At 44.5% G+C, this 25,073-nt stretch overlaps 1 protein-coding gene across 2 annotated transcripts in view; it reads left to right on the top strand.

Moving 5' to 3' along the window:
* LOC146867869 (uncharacterized) overlaps window positions 1-25,073 on the top strand; it is a 587,713-nt gene that overhangs the window by 494,785 nt on the left and 67,855 nt on the right. For both annotated transcript variants that reach the window (XM_085608579.1, XM_085608578.1), the window contains 2 exons: window positions 8,051-8,191; window positions 21,583-21,701. In XM_085608579.1, the coding sequence (XP_085464705.1) occupies window positions 8,051-8,191; window positions 21,583-21,701 (260 nt within the window). The remainder of the gene's footprint in view (window positions 1-8,050; window positions 8,192-21,582; window positions 21,702-25,073) is intronic.

The raw sequence follows: 25,073 nt of genomic DNA, 5'->3' as shown, positions 1-25,073 counted from the left end.
CAATCAGTGTCAGAAAACAGAATACTATGTTTATATTGGTTGAGGGTAAGCCAAAAGACTGATGTTATTCACTATCTGCATTTGAACATAAATCCGTGTGACGTTTATAAATCAGAACGGCATCTATTGCTCATCACAAAGTGGCAAACCTTAAACTATTGATAATGCTGCAAATTCCCTACCCGCTTACATCTCTAACTCTTATCCGGTTTTTAAAACACATCTTAAAACCTGGCTTTTTTCATCCTAGGGTGTGGCCTGTGCGCCTCTATTCTGTCTCCTCTTTGTCTGCTATCGCGCCTTGACACCCTCGGGTATAAGCGCGCTCTATAAGTGCTATCCTATCCTATAAATGATTGTTTCTGATATATGAGTAATCCTGGGGAATGTTTCTTTTTCATTGTTCCGCAGGTGGTATTTCATCCTTTTCTTTTACTTGTTATACTATTAATGCTGTTTAGTGACAACTATTTGCAGAAATGGAAAGGAAGTCCAGAAAATCAAGCTCATTATGGTTGGCCCAGAATATCGCTCGGATCTTTCCCATCCACGGGACTTTGACAATAGGGAAAAACTGAGGCATTACAATTTGCTCTCTGAGGTGCCCTTGGAATTGAGGACTTACCAAGGGGAATCTGTAGCTCTGGGTCTCAGTACCCCAGTAATGCCTCATTTCCCCAGATCCCTTCCACAGATGAAATCTCCATGTGAAAATAAAAAGATCTGCGGAAAGATTACGGACTTCATAGTTCCGACCAGTGGCGTAGCTAGGGGGGGCGGTGGGGGGGACCGCCCCAGGCGGCATGAGTTTTGGGGACAGCAGCCAGCCCCCTTTCCCCGATCTTACCTGCGGCCATTGCAGCTGCAAGAATCGGCGACACGCCCCCAACCCCCCACCCCCATACCTGCGGCCGTCGTACCGCATGAATCGCCAGCCCCCTCCCTCGTTCTTCGATCAGGCCACTTTAGGCTGCAAATGCAGGGGCCGCCACGGGCGGCCTAAGGCCTAGCTTAGTATAGTGTTTTAACTGTTAGTATATGTGTTAAAAGTATGTATTAATTTTGGAATGTATGGTTAAAGTAATGAATTTTAGGTTATTTAATTTTTGTGTTATTTAATTCCATAGCGGGTTGTGGGTTTATAGGGGATTAAGGTGGGAAGTAATTTAATTATAGTACATTAAATAATAATTTTTAGGAATTATTAATTATTTTTAATTTTATTTTGCGTTTTACTTCTGTAGCGGGTTGTGGGTTTATAGAGGAATAGGGTGGGAAGTAATGTAATTGTTATTAGGTAATTATTAATTGGTATTGAAAATTAATGGGTTGTTGATTAATTATTCATTGGTAAATAATTTTTATTAATTTGTATTAATAGTATTAATTGATAATTATGTTAATTGTATTAATTTATTATTTGTAGCAGGTTGTGGGTTTATAGGGGAATATGGTGGGAAGTAATTTAATTGTAAATAATTAATTATTGAAATAATTTGTGTAAATATCAAGGCAACTCTGGTGATTGATGCACCTGCTGCAGAGAGATCAGAGCTTTGTCGAGTGGAAGTTTTTACTTATTATAAGATCGGACGGAAGGCTAATATGCCTGCTGCGAAGCACCTGTACCATGCAGATCACAAAGTGCATACAATGTAAATTGGTCACTGCGTTACTGCTTCTGTCAGAGAGGCCCTTTTGTTACTTGCAGTTTAGAAGTTTAAATCCTAATATAGAACAGTGAGCTACTTGCTGTCATCAAAAAGCCAACTCCCAACCATGGTGCTACGTTTTAGATTAGTTTGCGCTTCTCCAGACCAAGCACTCTTAATCTATACTGTCTACCAGTATGGTTGACATGTGAATCCTACATGTGAATCCTACACCTTATTGTCCCTTGTCTGATGTAACATTTCCTATACACTGTGTATATATGATGTAAAGTGCTCTGACACCTTACACTGGTATGAGTGGCGCTACAAAGCAAAATAAATGCATGAGAGAGAGTGGTTATAGTGACTTGAGGATCACTGTTAAAGGGTGGTAGTGAGAGAATTCGTGGAGAATTAGATTATTAGGGCGGCGCCAACAAACATTGTCGCACTGGGCGCCACCAACACTAAAGCCGGCCCTGAGCACACACTCTGAAGCAACACAGCACACCAATGTTGGTCGTTGTGCTGCGTTGCACAGCATTTTAGTAAATGTCCCCCTATGTGTTTCCTTGATGGTATGTAGATCACTGAAAATAATGCTATGTCAATGATAGTTACAAGACTACCAATGACCGTAATAGCAAAGTATCACAGGAGGGAAAAGGCCATTGTCCCCATCCTAGCGCTTCAATGGCATTTTGGTTTCAAGGCAAGTGTTGGAGAGTTGGTTTTACTACAGATGCAGCAGATATTTTTACAGCCCCTTACCGTGAATATGTGAGTGTTACTGCAGAGAGCTGCGCAATTTATTTTTTATTTTATAGAGAACTTCTGACCTAATAGGTATTAGGATGCTTTGCAGACAAACAGCGGCAAAGCCAGTAGGTCTAGCCTTGGCAAGCATGCAATGTTTCTTTCTTTTTTGGGGGGTAAGAGGGCAGTATTAATGCACTTTTTACTCAGCACATTTCTCACTTCAAAGTCCTTATCTTAAGGGCAAATGCCGAATAGCAAGAAAATGCCCTCACCGGGCATGGCTGCACAATAATACCCTGAAACATGGATAAAGTGTCAATTTGCCAAAATAGCATCCAAGGCCTCGACAGAATTAAATGTGCATAACCTGTAAAAAGGCATCAAATAGAATTAGAGGTGTATTCTTCCACCCACTAATTCACTATGTCACTGCCCAAATTAAGAACAGCCTTCTCTTCTGCAGAGTAACTGTCATTCACCCCGACCCGGAAGTGCCCGGTTACATGACAAAGAGCACGAGGATACGCCAAGGTAGCAAATAATTTCGTGCAAACCACACATTGAATTGTACACCTTCTTACAATACCTTCCATGCCTCTCCAATTACATGATTGTTTATCTCTCTAATGTACAACTCGCACTGTAAAAACAGTTTTTTTCACTCCGCAATGCAAACATAGTTGCCAAGGGCATCACTGTATGTATGACGTATTAAAACCATCATGATTACCAACAGCTCACTGTATTTTTAGCTTATAGGCCTACATTTAGCATGTGCAATAATGAAACCATAAGTCCCAGAATGCAAAGTGTTACCGCAAAACCCAAGTCTCATCGGTGTGCCACACAACCAATGGCCCATCTGGATGCTTGGGGACACTGCATAGCGCCTACCTGCAAACCTTGCCTTTTGCTTCACCAGAGCATCATGTTTTGAGACAGAAGTGTCATAAACAGTGTCCTTGTGATTATATGCATCTTTTACATTCAGGAGGCTTCAGCCAACACTACCTTGTCAGCACCAATCAAGTACGAGCAAGTTTAACTTAAGTATTTTAAAAATAGGTCCGTCTCAGGGGTGGAATTTGCCTCAGTATACAGTTTGAACCGTGAGGGCTTCAATTCCCATACATCCTCAGTGCGAGCAAAGCCCAGTGAGGCATCGACCTGAATGCTCTCCGTAAACACCGGTGCTTAGCATCGGAAAGCACCGGCTCAAATTAAGCACTGGCGTTACACCTGCAGCTACGGAGGCGCCTTCAAGTTAGCATTCTTCTTGGCAAAACACTTTTTACCGTTATTCATAACTACAGCAGAATGCAACGTCCTTCTGGAAACGCATCAGACAGGTGAGCCACTGAGGTAGAAACAGGCTCACCTTCCCCGCCCCCACTTCACCTGCGAGTATTATGCCCTGTTCCTTTCCTTTTGTTAAGAGACAAAGAGTTCAAATACACTGTGCAGCGAGTCCACCTGTATTAGGCAGGAAATTACATTGAGGTCTCCCTGCTTTTCAGGTCAGACCCCCAGCTGCCGACCACTTAGCAGCAGAGAAAAGCAAACAGTGTTGGAAGGACTTCAGGCCTGACCCGCTGCCACCCCACTGAGAAAGAACAAACACTGTTGTGTTTTTTTGCGACACTGGTGCATAGAAAATTGCGCGCACCTTGGAGAATTTTTTGGGAAAAATCAGGAAAGTCTGGGGGGGTCTGCATAATAATACTTATTTAACTGCATGTTGCACAAATTATGTGGGTTTAAATTTAGCATACTAACAATTTCACATTTGTGTTATTCCTTACACAAGACTAAAAGCCCCGTCACTTTCAAATTGAAAGTGTTTATCTTTTTATGTGTGTTTTCCTCAATCAAGTCAAAAACCAGACAAAAGGGCTCCATGAAGACTTCCTCTGTCGCAACAGGCTTCCTGATGGCTTGGTAGGACTAGTCTTTCTTCGTAAACAGTGGCAGGCGGACCTAGAAATATACTTTTCTCTCTTTGTCTGGACTATCTCATCTATTTTGACTTGTGTCAGTAAGAATGCTCCTATTTGTACTATTCCCACCCATCCTTATGATCTGATTTCCGTGTCATAAACAATCGATTTCCTCTCCTGATCTTGTTGCATGATGTATTTTTGACCTTCATCTTTTCAGCTATTTGGCAGTGATAGCTGACTTCCCCTTTTTCCGTACAGTATTTCACTACCACCCTTTTGTCTTTTTTATCTAACTTGAAATTTACAGTTTTTGGTTTTATATTCTCAGAGTTGCTTAAATATTGGGAGATACGCTTTTAGATATTCCATGGTGCCATCTTTTTGAAGGAAATGTTGCTTACGCGTGGGCTGTCAGACTCCCTTCACTTGGTTGTCTCTTTAACCACTGAATTCCCAACCCGGCTCATTACATTTTGGGGAAAGGTTCTGGCATTGTTCCCCCGCTCTGGAATGCATCCAAAAGGACTTATCAAGGAACTACTGGTGGTGTTCGATGAGTTGGTCTAGACAGACAGCATTTTGTTGAGAATGGCGTTTGCAACACTTGTTTCAAAATCAACAACCCTTTTCATCGCTTTGATCTCCATTGTGCAGTTATTTCCCTCTCGTCTGTGTTGAATAATATTATTTTGGAGAGTAGCCTTCAATGTTGGTGAACTCACTCTGTGTCTATCTTCTGACCGGGGCTCCGGAGAAGTATTTTCATACTAAGTTGGAAAGAGCGGTTCAGGTTTCTGAACCGTGCCATAATTGGAGAGCCTCTTTTTGGAGGACTGGAGGAGCTTTCCTCCAAGTCATTCCTTCCCCGTGTCTGTTGTACCCTGCTAGAACGTTTAGGAGACGCCATCTTGCATCAAGCGATGGGAATACTTCCTTAAGCCCTCTGCTGTCTTCCGGTCTGAGTCCGTTTGCTTAGCCTGATTATATGACACCTGCCTATGGCTTCCTATTGGATGAGGTGTAAGCAAAGGTTCATGGGGCTCAATGGGAAGCACAGGCCCTGTCCACACAGAAGTAGAGAAAAATAAACAAACCTTTGGTTTATTTTGTCATCCTCTTTGATCAGGCTTATTTCTTCCTTTGAGCTAAGTGAAAGATGAAGCCAACATAGAGAAACATTAACGGGAGAGAGGCCTTTCCTTAACCAGTAAACCGGGAAACAAGGGTGAAACTGTGTCACATTGAAAATGAACAGCTTTCCCTTAGCTTTGGGCAACATGCAAACCACTCTCTTCCAGTGAGGAGTTAAAAATGCAATTAATGGTCAAGGAAAGGGTGAATCAGGGCGCACCAGCACACTGAAACAGCGGGAAGTCTGCCAGCCATTAAACGGTCCTTAAGCGGTCCTATAATGGTAGTTACAGCCTGCAAATTTAGCATTCTGATTGGCTGTCTGTCTCCCAATGTTAATTCACAGTAATGTTCATTTTGTTTGTTTTCACAAATGTCTCTACATTCTTCCAATAAACAATTAATCCACGATGTAGATGAAGTGTAGTGCATGGAGGGTTACGCACTTTCTTCCATGCTTGATACAATAACAAGTCTTTTCACTTTGCAAATAAAATATAGAGTACTACATCTGTGCAGTTATATCTGCATCTCAGCAATTTCTGAAACAATCCACTTTGTCTAATATAAAGTCACCAGTGCAGCATAGGTTCTGCTATATTAGAGTAGCTATATCGGACATTTTTTGAGGCTCTTACTAGTCTTTATGTAGCTGTTCATCCACTATGAACATGGCCACTGCCATTTTAGATTCTCAATCTGGATTTGGGACCAGTAAACTTTCCTTCCCCGAAGTTTCTAATATTGGGGGCACCGGAAACTCTTGTGAGCAGGGTTAACACGAATATGTTGAGCCCTGGGTTCTCCCTGAGAAATTAGGAAATGCCGGGGAAATGGTAATTCTCGTATACTTTTGCTTGAAATTATTGAAAAACTAGACATTTTAAATTAACTTTTAGGGGCATTCTAGTGTTATGTCCTTTCCTAAACGACTGTCTGGTATCAGTAAACGCAATCGGTGCAGGTCAGCATTGAAACCACACTAAAATATAATTGGAATGGAAAGCCAATATGAATAATAAACAAGCATTTGCAAAGCAAAAGGTCTCGCATTACTGATAGTTTGAGGTATTGGTGTTGCAAATAATAATGCAACGCCAATAGCTCATACTTTCAGTAAAGTGAGACCTAGTGCATTGCAAATGATTGCATAGTGAGCCAGGGCACTTGAAAGAAAGGGCTTCCACAATACAGTGCACTTTGTGTGGTCACCAGCGCAAAGACATCTTTGAAAAACTTTCGCCCTACCCTTAAATTTGTTTTTGAGTATATCTGTGCAATGCTCCTGGGGAAATATTGCAAGTTAGTCACAACAGAGAGCCTTGCACTGGGTCTTGGTCTCCTTTTCCACCACATAGACACTTTGAAACGTAGGCACCAGAGTGTTTCTTGCACAGCAATAGAAAAAGTTTTGGAGTTGGGAAACCAACAAAAAGGGCTCTGCTTATTTTCATCCCAAATAGCAGTGCAAGGGACGTCACAGTGAGCATATTTATGTCTGGTCATCTCTCTGAGAATCATGGATAGACTGCAAAGCGTGCTTTTTTAAAAAAAGGTGGCTTTAGTACAGATGACGTAACACATTTGTGCTGCTGTCAGCTTCAGCCCATTGGCACACGATTATGTGCTACCTGGAATTCACATGACTTAATTCGCTAATCCTTTCTAATTCCATTTTACTTGGGGGAGGCGGAGTTGAAAAAGACACAAGATAATGCCAGGTTAAAGTGATTGAAAGCAGGCGCCCGTGTTATGGGGCAGCCGTGCTGCTTAAAAAAACACAAGCATTTGCAATGCAATAGGTGTCGCATTTACGCAAGTTTAAGCTATTGGCATTTTAAATGACAATGCCTTTTATTAATTTTTTTAAAACGAAAACAAAAATAAAAGGCATTTTTATTTGCAATGTCAATAACTGAAACTCACGTAAATGCAAGACCTATTTAATTGCAAATGCTTGTTAGATTAGTGAGTAGAAACGTTCCCTTTCGCACCGCTCGGAAAATTAATTAAATAGACAAGCATGGCCGCTAAAGTGAAAGCAGACCGCGCTCCAAATAAAAATAAAAATTGTGCTTTCCGACTTATGAAGTAGACCGTGTCACACCACAAGAAAAAGATCCAGTCCTCAAGGGAGGTAACAAATGGCGACAGGGCGGTAACATGGAGGGACTAATAAGTCTCATTATCAATCGGAATCCAGCATTTACCAAGGACAGTGACACCAGCCAATCAAAAATATGGGCGGAGAGCAGGCGAGGCTTCCACAGCATACTAGACTACTGCATGCCTCGCAGAGCGAGCAGCGCTTGCTCGCTGCCACATGGCCCAACCGAAAAAAACGCTAGTTGTTTTTCCATTGATGTTAACAATTTCCTTGGCAATGTCAAGCTGGGTCAATTCCTTGAGGGACATGTCAAGGAAATTGGCTTCTAGGTTTTGCACTGATCATAGGCAACTCTGAAGCCTACTGTAAAATGTTTGTATGAAGCCAAATTGTGTCATTCTCTTCAGTGTTGGACATGTTCCCTTTTTCATCGCCCTTTAATTCATTTGCTACTTTTCCAGGAAATTGCCAAGTACATACAGCGCCAGGAGCTAGAGTCTCATCGGAGATCTGAAGAGCCTGATATTGGAAAGGAGAGTTTTGACGAAAGCAGCAGTCGAGGCAGCTCTTCGGAACGAAGGAGTAGAAACACAGACCAAAGGGTAACACACCCTGCAAACGCACACAAAAAGATGTCCCATGCTGGAGATTGTTTTCTGGGGTTATGCCCAACAAAGTGCCTCAACAGTTAGCAATAAGCAATGGTGTCTTTTAGATGTTTGTGTTTTGTAGGCTTAGCTCAGACCATAAAGCATCAACAAACAGGTGGTTCTCTTGTGCACAACATCTAGGGTTGTTACCCTTTCTGAAGTTTGGCTAATCACTGTTGGCTATTGTTAACATCAGCTGTGTCTTGACATGGATTGAATGTAGCTGTAGTGAAAAGACATTGCAAGGTATGTATGAAAAAGATATTCATTGCAGTAAATTGCATATAACTTCTACTTTAAAACATTGGTTACCCGTTAGGCAAAGGGTTCAGTTTAAAACCTTCTCTACTATACTATATTTAAAGCTCTGCAAGATGCGATTCTGCGTTTCCCATAAGAGAAAGTTACTAAATGCATTCCCTCGTGCAGATTAAAATATTCCAGCACCCACTTTCTTGAGATTCCGAGATATAAGAAGCTATGTATGGGAGGCCATAGTTATTCAGTTCAGCACCCCTTGTTGTGGAACTCCCTACCAGATTACTTGAGTTTAAAAAACAGATATCTGACCGTCATCTTAAAATATGGCTTTTTAGACAGGTTTATACACGCTAGTTTGACTTTTCAGCAGTTGTTTGTCTCTTAGAAAGACCTTTATGTGCTTGTTTGACTTTCTGCCTCGTTTTCGTTACTTTAGTCTTATAGCATCAAGAAACTGTTGTTGAATTTGCGTTTTAGCAAGAATTATTAACTTAGAAACATAACAGAATATCATTGTCAAAATATTGTCTGACTTGAATCTCCTGACTAAAAAATTATTTGCAAAAATATCACGCTAGTGGATTTAATAATCGAGGAACTACACCCCATGGGATGGTATTTATGTAACTGAAATTGAGGACGCAATATTTATGTCGGACAATATTTCTGGTATGCAGTTGATTTGAAGATTTGGGAATTTGACATAATGACAAACCTTCATTATCCAATGATTATTTTTATGAGAGGGTATATTTGGGACTGAAGCTATTTATTTCAAATTCAGCTTAGTCTATGCTCACATCAAGATATGGTCCAGGCAGAGATTTGAGTTACACGGTTAATGTCTCCTTCAGGTCACGGACAATTTGTGTTTTCATCATGTCCATAATAAGTGTTTGATCTCACCGTAACTACAGTCCTTTTCCAGCAGTGGATCTATCTAGAGTCAAAATAGCGATGATGTCCAACTAGAACAGCACCCTTACTTACGGGTTGTCACATTTTCCAATAAAATGATTATTCTTCATAGATACAGGGGCACCTTAACATTAGCGGAGATGTGTTGTAGTAAAATCAGTTATTGTTCCTTGTTCGACATTTCTATCGAGCAGGTCTGGGAAACCGACAGACTCAGCATCTTGGGCCACGTGTGAGGGATCTCACAGTAAGTTCTCTCATTCCTGTCATTAAAATGTTTCTCAGGTTCTGCAATATAACACTTAAGGTGTGGGTTTCTCTGAATGCCCAAATGACATTTACCACCAACACGGGCAGTGGTCACAACGCGAGTCTGCTTAAGCATTTTCTCTGCTCCAACTATGACATCATTGTAATATATGAGGCTTCAGAGTGAATTGAAACAATTTCACATCCTCCTCAATAATTTATCTTCACATTTCTAAGTTATGGGAAGCTAATTCTGCAAATTAAGAGCAGATGAGCTTGTACACAATTTAAAGTGACGATTTAGAAGCAGGTCAAACGCTACCATCAATGGCACTTCTCAAGAGTACATTTCCTCAGGGGATCAAACTTGGAGACATAACTTTATCCAGTGCGATTTAGGATTATCTGGGTGACATTTTGAGAACTACAAAAGGCAGTAAACAAAACATTTAAGATAGTTTTAATTTTTGGGGTTTCTATCACACACACTTGTGTTTAAAATCTTATTTCTTGCATTTTTATATCAGTGGCGGCTGGTGCTATTTGACATTGGTGAGGCCAGAATACTTGCCCTGAATTCAGTGCACTGGGAGCCCGGTTACCGGAGATGGAAGATGAGGCACAGGCAGTCTTCTTCTCAGGGCCATTTCTCCCAGGCTTGGTGTATCCTCTCTACAGATCTTGTCAAATGAGAGGCACAGCAGCAGCAAGGAGAAAGTGAAACCAGAAACTTGTTTAAACAGATACACTGTGCATGCACAGCTGTTTACTGCATGTCATCCAACGTCGCAGAGTCATCAGAGCTCATGACTCCGATGATGCCACGTCACATGGTTACAGACTGTCCCTTGCCAGGCTTTCTACATAGGCAGCCTGAAGGATTCAGATGGATCCCCGGGCTGAAAGGTACAGTGTCATCGACTACATTAAAAAGTGACACTCACTGAGCGTCATCTATGATTGTAGAGAGGCGGCCATGAAAAATGGCAGGCTAGAGCTGGTTTAAGGTAAATCCTGGTTTAGCCGGCAAAATGTTGAAGGATGGTACATGCGCACTTGCATATGTGCCAGTGAAAAGTGTCTGGTTCTCTGACTCCCACTCAAGTAAGGGTCAGAAAATGTCAGCCAGCAAAGCTTTACTAATTTTCAAATTACTATTATATTATATGGCTGTACTATTATATAATATATACATACATTATGTTATATAATATTATTATATTATATGACTAGAATAGTAATTAGAAAATTAGCGGGTTTATGATGCAGGAAATTGGGTGGGGTCGCCCCATAGCCCAAATAACCTAGCCATCCCTGCTTTACATACAGGATAAAGAACCTCCTGCCATACTTTATTGTAAGGACTTGCAAGTCACCAATTCAATGAATTAATTGTGCACCTGCAATTTTCAGTATTGTTGTGCAGTAGGTAAGTGTGCAATTAATGCACCATTTTGATTGTCCGACTGCAGAATAAGTACTTATTGCGCATATTTTCCTATCTTCTGAGGTGTGCAAACCCAGACTTTGCACCATTTGCCCACATGAGTTACACCAGGTATTACCTGGCACAAATCTTGACGGCATACGCTCACAAGATCCCAAAAGATGCACTATTTGCTTCAGTTCAATAAAAGGGAAAATCATCTCTACTTGCCATTATGCCGCGCTAAAAGAACTGCGCACAAACAAGGCCAAAGCGAACCGAGAAACTTCGCAGACTTTGCTAGGTGCAAAACCGTAAACTTTTCAAAATGTCAGAAGCGAAAAAAGATTTGCGTCTCGCAGCGCAAAGCTCCAATTCCTCTTTGTGCCTCATAAACCTTTTAAAATAGAAAAAAAGTAAGATAATTTCTGTTGCTTAACTGACTTCTTTTTAATTTAACAGAACATCAGATAAGGATTAGGAAATACGTAAAAATGATTGACAAGGGTTAAAGGTACATTTTGACCTGTGTGTAGTTAGTACACATTACAGGTTCTTGCGTCTGAAAGAACCGGACACAGCATATTAAATACGTCAGCCCATCATGAATAGGACATCCGCCACCCACGCTTTCTAATCCCTCACAGGACTGTGATAAGTTTTTCCACAGAGAGATGATGTCAAGCTACTGCAGAACTCATACTGCGACTGTGGTTTCCTCATTGAGTAAAATCAAACCACTGAACTAATGCCACACCGACAGAGGAAAAACATTTTGTAACTTTAAGAAATTGTGCTGAATCTGGTGTTGGGTTTAGGTTTCACACCAATGAGATTTTTTTGTCTGATACTGAATCTGTTTAATAGCAGTCTTTGTTCCCTTTCAATTACATATTACTGCAATACTGTGCTAGGCTCATTCATTTACTTTAGGGCCTTGAGACATACTACAGCAAACTGCCTTAATAGCACTCATAAATAGAAACCAATGTGTTTCCTGTCTGCATTTATTTTTAAAAGTGGAAAAATAGGCAATATTGGGCTTCTTGTGAGGGACTCTCCCTGTTGTCTTGCCTGAATTCCAGGCTAACAACTGAGCAGATAGACAACATGGGGAGTTAGTTTTAAAACAGGATGAGATTACCCTAAACGTAGGCAGGCATTTGCCAAAATATATTTGTAGTATAATGCAAATATCTACCTGTATTGTTTTGTTATATTTGGTTGTGTACTTTGCTAAAATACAAAAGACATCAAATTATGAGTGAATGTTTATCTGTTAAATAAAGGTAGGAGTACACAATTTTATGACTTCATTTATTTACAAAATAAATATGGATTAATACCAATAAGATGGTAAAAAATATACATAAATAAATACAAACAGAATAAAAAAAAAATACCATAAAACCCATAGCCATAAATATGAAGTATCTAAACCGCGGTGTAGTTCATGTGCTAGTATACTTACTTATGCCATTGAGGATGGGCTGGCGTAATTAACCACAAACATCTAACTGCGGGAGTGTGCGGGCATGTGTACAATTAAGGGTACATGCACGGAAAGAGGGTTGAGAATAGTCCTTGTCTGCTTTAGTTTATTTCGAAACTGAATAATGAAAAATTGGGTACCTGATACTTCGGGAATGAACTGATTTGAAAACCGCTTAGCTAGCTTTTGTCATTATTTGATTAACTTCCTTTTAAATTTTCAAGTTATCCCACACCTGTTTATCTTTGGCAATCGGTGTATTGCTTTTATTTTCCTTACACAAATTACAGAAGACCCTAGATTACAAGATTTAGTAAATTGAAGGGAAAAGGGTCCCCCCAGCCTGATGAATACATGTGATATGGGCCCCCAGCCTGATGAATACATGTGATATGGGCCCCCGGCTTGATGAATGCATGTGATATTGTTATGCACTAATAGAGGCAAAAATATTTTAGTAAATACAAGACACGAAGGGACCTAAACAACCCTCTTATTTTTCATTTTGTGAATGGTAGGTTCGAATAAAACAAATCTGACCTATCCCAACACAGTTGTATCTCTTGGCACAGATTGGGCCGTGGAGCGAATAGTGCTGTGACCAGTGGCCCTTCAATAGGACACAGTAGGTCATTAAGGGGCATATCAGCAAGACAATTATCGCCGCTTTAGCGGCTGTTTTCATCCTGAAAGCGGCAATAATTGTATCACCCTAGTAGCAAGGTCACGCTATCGCTTGAATCCTTGCCTCAGCGCCCTTTCCCTTAATGCCCATCTTTGCATCTCTAATGAGATACAAAGTGGGCGTTCCTCCCTAGAATAACGGGAGAAATGTCGCTAAGCGACATTTCTCCTATTATCAAGCCTCACGCTAACCTGCAGAGCGATAAGAAAAGTAGCGCTAACCTCGGTTATCGCTACTTTCCTATGGAAGGTGGATATCATGGCTAAGTCTGTCCCTGCCCTATCAGCAAGCATTCGCCAAACGTCGTGCGATTATCGCTGGATTTCCAGTGATAATCGCACATTTGGCAGTTTGCGCCTTGATTTTTATCGCTGTTGAGATGAGCGTAGCTGATAGCACGCTATCTCAGCGATAAAAATCAGCGTTAGCCGGCGATGATTATCCTCGCGCTAAGCACGCTGAGAGATAATTATCTCCGGTTCTTGCTGATATGCCCCTAAGTGTTATTGTCAGCAGCACAGTGTGATACCAACTGCCACAGGAGCTCTTGTGGAGCGGACCACGGACACAAGCACCATCCAGAGCGGGTGCCTGTGATTAGGAATCCAACCAAGAGTGGATGAAGTTGTAACATCGTTCTATATTTGAGTCTTGCAGTTTACTAGAGTTAAATGTAATCCTTCACTGAGACATGTTTCCTTACTTTATGTTAGATGCTACAGTTAGTGGCCCCGAGGGCACCTCGAAGTGGCCCCTCTGACTTAACTCCATAGTTCTGGCAGTAGGTATTGTTTAAACTCAACTAAAAGAGACACTCCACCCTCGTACACTGCAATATTAAGAAAGCAAAAGGGGCAACCCAGTGTCCTGGGTACAGTAATCAAATATAAGAAAAAAGGTGTCCTTAGGGGGGAAGTGTAGACCTTGACTTCCACTGCAGTAGTACTAGAAAGAAGTAACCTTCCTCATTTTATATGCTTTCCCACCATTTTATTTATTTTCAACCAAACACTTTGTTGCACAATAACTTACATTTTGAAATAACTACATAAAGCAAATTTGAATCAATAGGTGCTCCTATTGAGTGACGGTGCAGTACAAGAGAACAGAGTGAGCATTCAGTGCACCAGTGCCATTTACAGTGGCAATATATACATGTGACTGATCGAGATGTTACAATGTTACTAACAACACTCGTGGTACAAGTGTCGAAGAACCACAGTCAACATTTTTCAAAGAACAGCCCACAATAGAAGTGTTGGTCTGCACACCAGGAAGCTCTGCAACTCTTCATTGAGGTAGCTCACTCCAAAATCAGAGCCCAGGTAGAAGATGTGCCTCACTGATGAAAAACTCTTTCCCTAAGTTCAGCTCTCACTTGACAATTACCTTTAAGGACTGAAACTGACAGGAGATGCTGCACAAGGCTTTGGAAGGCTGTTTCAGAGGTCTGACTAGAACCATACATCAAAGTATCTCTTCAGAGGTTTTTACAGGGTTTACCCTCACCTCCTACTGACTACACCCATCATACTCATTTCCTCATGCACCTAAGCCAATCAACTGTCAAGCACACCATTAGCACTAATTATGCTTAACCACATGACATCTGGTCAGGCAGTATTCAAGTCTTCACTTTTCATTACCTCCTCGTTAGTCTTCCTCGCCACATCACTAACGGAGTGAGCTTCAGCTCCACACCGGAACCCTCCAAAGCAAAGGTTAGCCTCCCATCCCTTTCCAATATGGCCGACCCATACACCCCATGACCACTATAAGAGGTGGGCCGGCCCAACCCTACAGCCTGTTTTTTTAGTTCTGCGCACGTTTACTCTCCAGATGCGCCGTCAGGCAGGTGGTGCCTGCTGTAGCAGGTACATGGGTCTAGGGTTGTAGGTCCTGGTCTAGCGGACCGTGGGATCTTGGACCTTTTCCCCCCTTCCTTCTCCCGGTGTGTTTAGGTCTGTTAGGCTCTGCTGCAGCGAGCCAAGGGTTAACAGGAGGGGGGCGGCCAGGGTGCGATTCACCGGCCGCATCAGCTGCTGTTAGGGGTCGGCTCCCCTGTGTAACCCTCTAGAGGGGGGGGTCCCGGCAGCGGTGGGGCCTTGATTTAGGTGGGGGCCGGCGCTCTGCCGCGCCTCCGCTCGTTTGCCTCTCTGTGTTGCTGCATACGGCTCTCTATGGGACTTTGCTACTTTGCGCCCACTCAGGGTTCCCGCGTCCCTGCTCTGGGTCCGGCGCTTGTTCCCTTTGTTCGTGCCGCCTGCCTGCCCATCGAGGCACTGCGGCGGGTGGCTGCGGTGCTGTGCGGCTGTTTGACCCTTGCACTTACTGGGTCTCCACGGCATACAGGCTCTCTGCCTTCCGCGCGGTCCAGGTGGTGTGTGCCACCTGTCAGCGCAGAGTTCCCGTGCTGACAGGTGTTGCCGGTCAATTTCGGCGGCTGGTCCACCCATTCCTGCCTGCTTATTACTCGGGGGTCGTTCTTATCAGTCTTGGTTTCCCTCCCTCTGTGACTGTGGTTTCCCGTGTCTGCTGCTTATCTGGCCATGGAGCAGGGGAATGTCCCTGTGGGGGCAGGCTCAGCCTCCCAGGCTCCTGCTGAGGCTGTTTCCATGCAGTCTATTCAAGATATGATCCAGGCTGCGGTGGCGGCTGCTTTTGTGCAGCGCGAGTGTGGGCAGGGTCCCTCTTCCCCTAAGCGTCCTCGCATGGACCCTCCTCCGGTTTCTGATGCTGAGGGGGAGGAGGAGGATCTCCGGGGGCGTTATGTCCAGGGTCAAGAGTTGCGGGATGTGGTCCTGCACATCAAACAGAACTTGGCTTTTCCGGCTCCGGCAGTTGAGGAGCTCTCAGAGGACTTCTTCTTGCAGTACCAACGCAAGGAGCCGGAGTCACTGCCTTTTCTTTCCTCCATTAAGAAAGTGATCGAGGGGGAGTGGATGGAGATTGATAAACGAGCCTTCCCGAGGTACCTGGCGAAGCGCTACACCATCCAGGACTTTGCCAAGGATTTCTCTCCCTCTTTGAAGTTGAACTCTCTGATGGCGGGGCTTTCCTTGGAGGGATCCATTATTTCTGAGGACGCCTCTCCCTCGGACCCTGTTGACAGGCGGGTGGAGGCCACGGCCAAGCGGGCCTACTCGGCGGCCAATTTTTCCATTTGGGCCTCTGCCTACTTGTCTTACACAGTGCAATCCTTGTTAAAGGATTTTCAGTCCTTGGCGGACCTACTGGACCAGGGGGCGGATGTGGTTCCTACCCTGGCTCTGATGGAGCAGCAGACTCGGCTCCTGTCGGACATTTCCTTCCACACCTTGGGGGCCTCTGCAATGGCTGGTGGCACCGCTATTAAAGCCCAGCGGCAGATCTGGTTATGCCACTGGAAGGCGGAGGCTGCCCAGAAGGCTTTGCTGATGAAGATCCCTTTCTCAGGGGCGAAGCTGTGCGGGTCCTCTTTGGAGGACATGGTGAAGAAGTCGGCTGAGGACCGAAAGCTGCTGGCTCCCCTCAAGTCTTCCAAGGCCCGCTTCCCGGGCCCTAAGAGGGAGTTTTCCACCTCATCCACGGCTAGGGGCGGTGCGCCCTTTCGAGGTAGGGGTCGCGGCCGGGGCAGCCCTTTCTTCTCTAAGTCCCGGTCTCAGCCTGCGGCTTCCACCTCTGCGTCCAAGTCCTTACTATCTTCAGGCCCCGCCAGGTGGGTTCACGGTGAGCGGACAACTCCGCCACTTCCTTCCTGCGTGGGAATCCTCTGTCTCAGACCTTTGGGCTCTTCAAATCGTCAGAGAGGGTCTATCCATCACCTTCAGTTCTCCTCCTCTGGACGCCTTCCGCGCTACCCCGCTGCCTTTTTCTTCAGTCAAACGGGTGTCCTTGCTCGCCGGCATCCAGGATCTACTCGTCAAGGGGGCCATCCGGCCGGTTTCTCCGTCTCAGAGGGGTTTCGGCGTCTATTCCGTTCTGTTCCTGGTAAGGAAGGTGTCTGGGGAATTTTGGCCTATCTTGGACTTAAAGCGGGTGAATTATTTCTTTCCTCACACTAAGTTTAAGATGATTTCTCTACAGGAGAGTCTGCCACAGCTGGTCAGGGTGAGGTGGTTGCTTCACTGGACCTGTTGGATGCATACCTCAATGTGCCTGTCCACCTGGCTTCTCAGCCTTTTCTCCGGTTCTGCGTGGGGTCTGCAACTATCAGTTCCAGGTACTTCCTTTTGGTTTATCGTCTGCCCTGAGGGTGTTCACCAAGATTCTGGTGCCCTTGGTGGGTATTCTCCACCAGGAGGGGATCAGGGTGTTTCCATATATGGATGACTGGTTAATTTCTGCCTCTTCTTTCTCAAAGGGGACACTGCACGTCCGGAGGGTCTGTGAGGTTCTCTCTGCCCACGGATTCCTGATCAACCTGATTACGTCTCACCTAACTCCCACCCAGGACTTGGTCTTCATTGGGGGCCATTTGGTCATGCTCCCGGGGAAGGTGTTCTTGCCCCTGGAATGCCGCAACGTCTTGTGGCGAGATCTGGGGGCTCTTCTGGGGTGGGAGTCTGCGCCTGTGAGTCTGTGGTTGAGGTTTCGGGGTTAATGTCTGCCACCATCACTGGTCTCCGATGGGCCCGCCTCCACCTGTAACCCTTGGTCAATCACCTTTTGTCTCTCTGGGATCCCTGCTCTGGGGACTACGAAGTTTCAGTCCTGGTGTACCCCCAGATTCTGTCTGACCTGGGCTGGTGGCTAGTGGACTCCCACCTCTCGGAGTGTCTCCCCTTTCTGGTCTCCCCATCCCGGGTGGTCACGACCAATGTCAGTCACCTCGGCTGGGGGGTGACCTTGGGGTCCTGGTCGGTTCAGGGTCATTGGGGCCCACTTCTGTCCCACTGCTCCTTCAACATCCACGAGATGAAGGTGGTCCTGCAGGCTTGCCGGGAATTTGCTCTCTCTCTCCAGGGTCATCATGTCTTGGTTCGGACAGACAACCAGGTGGTGAGGAGTTACATCAATCACCAGGGGAATTGCCGGGTGCGCCCCCTGTGGTTGCTGTCCCGGGAACTGTTGTACTGGGCGGAGGGGACGGTTTTGTCTCTCAGGGCTGTTTATCTCCCGGGGTCGGAGAATGTGGTGGCCGACCATCTCAGTCGGGTGTTCCCTCCGTTGAGTGCCCTCTCCTTGACTCCTTTGGTCTTTCGGCGTCTGGTGGACCTGTTTGGCCTTCCCCGGGTGGACCTGTTCACAGAGTTAGGCAATGCTCTCCTGCCTTGCTTCTGTGCTCTCCATCCGTGTCCGGGGGTTTGGAGGGTGGATGCTCTGTCCTTCCCTTGGCCTCAGGGTCTCCTGTATGCCTTTTCCCCCTTTCCTTTGATTCCTCGGGTCCTCTGCAAGATCTGTCTGGACAGGGCCCTGGTGCTCTTGTTGGTTCCTGGTTGGGTTCGCCGCTCCTGGTATCCCCTCCTGTGCGAGCTGGCGGTTCAAGACTGTTGGCCGATTCCGGATCACCCGTTCCCGTTGCTGGGTCCTCCACTCCCCGGGGCGGTGATGCGCCTGCTCCATCTGCAGGCTTGGCTGTTGAGCGGGTGACCTTGTTGGCTCAGGGGTATTCTCCAGGGGTGGGTGCCTTGCTGCAGGGTTCCCGGAGGTCTTTGACCTTGCTGTCCTATTCCCGTCACTGGTCCTCCTTTTCCCGTTGGTGCGGGCTGCAGGGTTCCGACCCTGTGTCAGTAGACCCCATGTGGTTTCTGGATTTCCTGGCGAAGGGTTTTTCCCTGGGGTTGGCTTCCTCCACTCTGAGGGCTCAGTGGGCTGCCCTGCGGTTTTCCACAGTCCGGACCTGGACAGGCTGGATTCCTTGGTGGCTCGCTTGCTGCGGAGCTGTTTCCTGCAGCCGCCTCGGGCTGTTTGACTGGCTCCTCCTTGGGATCTTCCTTTGGTCCTGCGGGCCCTGCAGTGTCCCCCCTTTGAGCCCCTTCAGTCTGTGGATCTTAAATTCCTCACCTTCAAGGTGGTGTTCTTGGTGGCCATTGTCTCTGGTAGCTGCATAGGCGAGTTGGGGTCCTTTCTTCGGTGTTCTCCTTTGTTGCGGGTTTTACCGGACCGGTTGGTCCTGCGACATGTTATGTTATGTTATGGAAGCTTGTAAAGCGCGCAGCTACCTCCAACGGAAGTGTCCCCGCTTTCTGCCCAAGATTCCCTCCCTGGCTAACCGCTCTCATGAGGTGCCCTTGCCTTCCTTTTCCCCTAAAGTGGATGTCTCTCTGTCCTTGCTGGATGTCCGTCGTGCAGTGGAGATTTACCTATTCCCCTCTTCCTCCTTTTGTCAGTGTGACAGTTTGTTTGTGACCTTTGGTCCAGTGCATTCTGGGCACAAGCCCTCTGTGTCTACTTTGAGTCGCTGGCTGAAGCAGGCTATCCTACTGGCCTACATGTCCCAGGGTTCTGCCCTCCCAGGGGATGTCCAGGGTCATTCCACCCGGAGCGTTTCTGTTTCATGGGTCTCTTTCAAGGGTGTTTTCACTGAGGAGATTTGCAGGGCGGAAACTTGGTCGTCGCCACACATGTTTATGGAACACTACCAGGTGGTCCTGGGTGGCTCTCCTCCTGGCGGTTTTGCAGGGGCTGTTCTGAGTGCAGGTTCTGCCATCCCCTGATTGGTCCCATGGCTGGTCTGTGTTTTTATTCTGTTGTTTTTTCATACGATGGATTAAAGTTATGTTTGGTTATCTTGTTCCGCCTTGGTGGTGGTTTCTTGAGTGCCATGAAGCTTTTTTGCTTGGGTATGTGCTCACTTCATTAGTCATGTGGCGAGAAAGACTAACGAGGACGTAATGCCCCGGTTACTTACCGGTAATCTTCATTACTCCGAGTATAGTCTTCCTCGCCACATGAGTTCCCGTCCCTCCCTATTAGCTTCATGTTTGGGCTTGGTAGTTTCAGGCTGTAAGGTTGGGCCAGCCCGCCTCTTATAGTGGTCATGGGGTGTATGAGTCGGCCATATTGTGAAGGGATGGGAGGCTAACTTTTGCTTTGGAGGGTTCTGGTGTGGAGCTGAATCTCACTTTGTTAGTCATGTGGCGAGGAAGACTATACTCGGAGTAATTAAGCTTACCGGTAAGTAACCGGAGCATTCTCTCACATCACAACCAAATGGATGTGAAATTCCCTAGCACTTCCATCCATTCCATTCATATCTCTATGTAGTGTTGGAAAAACCAGTCCTCCAAACAACGTTAATCCTCACCTTTAATCTACCCCTCAAGAACAAAGGGCCTGATTTTCAAAGATTTTGCACCAGGTGTGTATCACCTTTTTAATGTAGACCAGAGGCAAAATCCTTTGTGGTATTTATGAAGCAACAAAATGTTTTTTGGATTGCCTTCTTAAAAAAAAAAAAAAAAAGTATTGTAAGGCAGCATATTGCACGGTCTTGTACTACTTTGCATCAGGTAGGCGTTCCATTGGTAGTTTCATGGGCATCATGTGCACGTACTAGTAGACATGGGCTTTCGCCAGAATGGTGTGACTGCCTGCGGCTGGCATAACGAGGAGAAATATCTTTGTCTCCTAGTTATTTACTCTTTGTATGTGTGCTGCTTTTGCTATTTAGCATAACATTATTTCACTATTTTCTCCTAAATTTCCTGTTGTGGATAATATAGATAACCCCTGTAAAGAAAGATACCACATAATCCTATCCAGCTTTCTCAATGTTACTAGCCTAACATGCTTCAAAATGCAGCACTTACCAAAAAGGTTCTCACCCACCAGGTTTTATTTAAACAGTGTCTCACGAAAAGTCTCAAATCATGATGTGTGACTGAGGGTCACTTCTCTTTTTGGTATCTGAGCTTGTTTATTGTTCTACTCCATCACCTGACACTAGGAACTTTCCATACCTTAACCGTTAGGCAGCATACATAACTGTCATAAGTAACTACTTAGGGTATCTAAATTATCACTGTTCCATAATGCAGGAAGGTTGGTGACAACAAGTGTTGCTTTAGTTTATAAAATAAAAAGCAAAAACAAAAAAGGTTTTAATTTTTTTTTTTTAAAGTGTATCTAAAAGAGTGGAGTTATCATTGGGGTGTACATCTTAAAATAGCACCGCTTACTATTTTTAAGATTGGTTACATATCTCGCTTTGTTGAAAAATGTAGTAAGAAAATGTTTCAGTAAGAGTGTTAGCTAGTGAATTCCTCACACAACAGCACCGTGATGGGAATTGACCTATAAAGATTCAGATTTTGTCCTTTAGCCCTGTATGGCTAGGACATCTCCAATTTTGAAAATGACTTATTTGAATTGCATTTCTTTTTTACTAGAATGAGGACTCGCCTTCCCGTCAAGTGTGGCAGGACTCTGAAGACATGGCCTCTCATAGAGAACATTCCATGCAAGAAAGATCTGTTCTCCTTGCCAGAGAAACTACAGATGTTGAAAAGTAAGAACTGTTTTTGAACATTTTTATGGGCACAGCAGTTTGAATGGTCCTTCAGTTATATTACCCAAGGTTACATGTGGTTTACTGTATTAAGAATGAGGTTAAAGAGAGAAATAAAAAAACTCTATTCTCTGATCACCAATCCAATATAGAGTTTTAATAGTGCTATAAGCTGGAGTCATAACACTAGATACATACGAAGAATGCTCTACTACGTCGAAACAAGGACTCTTGCATTTCTGTCTTGTACACCACTTCACCTCATGTACAGAACTCCTTTGCTTGACAACTAGGCTCAGACTTTATCAGTACAGATAGATAGAACACGCCAGCCTCTCTGGAGGACATAATTGTATCAGTAGAGAAAAACTAAAAACTTATAAGCAAGCATCTCTTAGATACAACAAAATATAGACACTCTATTAAAAATGTGAAAGTGTAAACATAATACACACAGGAAAAAAGCCTCCCAAATGTTTCTTTCCAGACTTTGTCCCTGTGACTGTTTGCCCTCATTATTTTACTAATTTGAATTTACATCTGAAATGCTTGCATTTTTAGATACTTAAATATGGGCTCTTTAGTTCAACTAACTTATCACCACCATATGGATTTTCACACATTTACAACATTTTAAATTAATGTAGCAACAAGAAAAGCTTGATAATAAGTTAGGCCACTGAAAAATAATTTGGAGCTGTACATTTTCGATGTACATGGTAATGTTCTGCCCTCTCCACATAATCCAGTATCTGCACTATCATTTGTAGAATTTAATACAAAATGTTGTTTTTATCTCAGAATGATTAAAATTGTTGCACGCTGGTGTGCACTACCATGCCAGATACTTTATGAATCTCAGCTGGGCATAGCTGTACCATGTTCATTAACCCCTTCGCTGCGGCGGAAATTCCGCCGCAGCGCTGGGGGCTGCGGAGGGCAGCGCGGTGGCGCGGTGCTCATGACGGAGCCACTCCGTCATGAGCCACGGTTGGGCTGTGCTCATGACGGAGTGGTTCCGTCATGACTCCGCCCACAGCGCTAATCGCCCGCACAGGCGGGGAATTAGCGCCGCGTGGGCGGCGCGGCCGCCAACGGCCGCAACATGACGGAACCACTCCGTCATGAGCACACGGCAACCGTGGCTCATGACGACGTGGTTCCGTCATGAGCACGGAACGAGTTAACTTAATCTCAGTGTTGCCCAAATATTCAACACATCCCTATTTGGTGAAGTTGGAAGGATGGTTGTCTGCTGCAGGAAATATGAACTTTAAGTACTTGAATGTTATTCTAATAGAGTGTAAAGAACTATTTCTAAATTGTGCTTTTTTGCTTTACTACTCACACACATTCATGTTTACATAATCGAAAAGTCCTATAAGATGAAGCTATTTCATCAGGACCCTCATCGTTTAGACAAATTCCAAAGATGGTCCTTGATATGTAACCAGCACACTTTTCCTGTTTGCGCCATGGCACACCTTTAAACAAGTGTGCTGGTCCAAACATGGACAGTACGTCTTTGTACAATCAATGCGCTGCACTCAGGGCAACTGCAAACTTGCACCTGGCCTGGGAGCTGTGCATTAGCGAAATACGAGTCAGATGTGTGAGGCAGCCGCTCCATTTTTCTGTATGCAAGCTGCACCCTCCTGAACTTCAAAAGGTGTCCGAAATCCCCCTGCAGTGAGTGACTGCACCTATCTACAGTCCGATGTCTGGGGTAGCCATAGGGGCCATCCATCCAGAGGGGCACACTGACTGCAAACAGAGGGAAAGTGTTTTCCTCATTTTCATGAGGCTGAACCCCTTGCAAATGAGGCAACACCCCCTTGAGATATCGCCGGCGCACCTATATTACAGAAAAGTACACAAGCATCTATGGCCTTTTAAAATACACAGTGTCCCAGTAGTGCACAAAGCAGGTGAACATCGTGTTTGCTCCCCCGTGGCACTGTATGTAACATGGCCCTATGTTGTCTCATTTTAAGGTCTAAATCTAAGGTACCTCCTAATGAGCCAGGTACACAATAAATGTGAAATGCTTCATACTTATCTGTAGGTTTTGTATGCTATATCCATTGTTCTATATGTTTTACATACCTGACTTATTTTCTCTGAGGAAATCGGTATGTCCTCCGATTATCACCCTTCTGTCAAAGAAAACAATTTGTTTTCTTTGTTAGACCTGCACTCTAGTAGTGGCATGCTTCATCATCAGGTCTCATCCTTGTCTCTAAAAGCCAGGTTGGGCTCAACCATATTCCAGCAAGAACTTTTGATATTACTTGAGCCGACATCCTCAGAGAATAATAAAAACACCAAGATATCCCTCTATTTGTGGGTGTTTAGGTATGATTGAAAGATTTATCTGGGGGTAAGGATATAATGGTCCTATTACCTTAATAACTGATTGACATGTTTCAGCCCCAATAACAAAACCCTCCGAGGTACAGGGCTTTAATCAGGGCACCAACACTGCCCAAAGTTTTTCTCTAAAATAGAGATTTGGTTTAGACAAAACATGCAACAAACTCAAGCTTGCATCAATGAGATATTATCACTAAAATGCGGTATTTAAGCCTTTATTCCTACCTTGGGAGAGAGAACGTCTATCATGATAATGGTATCCAGTGTGGTTACAAAAGTAAAATTCACCAACATGTAACATTCAGTTGTGACATTCTCATTGCATGATGCGCAGTGCTGAAGCCACATAACTCAGGTTAACATGCATTCATGCAGTGGAGTTTTGCTATAGATCAAATGATAACATGGTCAAAAGACCAAGGGGCATATTAATGAGCACGCAACATGGTGCAAGAGCAACGCAACTCAAAAATGAGATTTATGAAGCCACGCAATGCCACCTTGAGTGGCCCTATGTGCCTCCATAAATCTTGAGTAGTGCAAATCGCTGAGTGGCCTTACTCTGTGCTAGGAAGGAGTTTCATGGGCATTGCATGGGTGATCCTATGCACCTCTCATGGTTTTTGATTCAGTCCCAGATTTACCAGAACTGGTAAATCTGGGAATGCGTCAAAAAGTCATGCCTTCCCAGGAGAGGCATAACAATGAGAAATATGTATTTCTCCTCGTTACTTCCTCTTTCTAGGTGTGCTGCATTCTGTATAATGCAAAAAGAACAATTGATGGACAGAATTCAGAACAATCTCATACATTCACCGTAGTACAAAGATCTGGGCCTAAGTCCATAGTGTTTTACTCCCCATGCCATTCCAGTTTGAACCCAGCCATTTGCAAATCAGTCTTGACCCTGCACCCAATGGGAACAGTCCAGTCTGAATTGCCAGGCCAGGTCCTCCCTGGACTGGGATCGAGAATCCTAGGACCAGTTTCGGGGTTTCA

This window comes from Triturus cristatus, chromosome 1_2 (genome assembly GCF_964204655.1).
Source record: "Triturus cristatus chromosome 1_2, aTriCri1.1, whole genome shotgun sequence".
Taxonomy (NCBI): Eukaryota; Metazoa; Chordata; class Amphibia; order Caudata; family Salamandridae; genus Triturus; species Triturus cristatus.
Note: the sequence above shows the minus strand (reverse complement) of the source record. Positions and strands in the feature narration are given on the sequence as shown.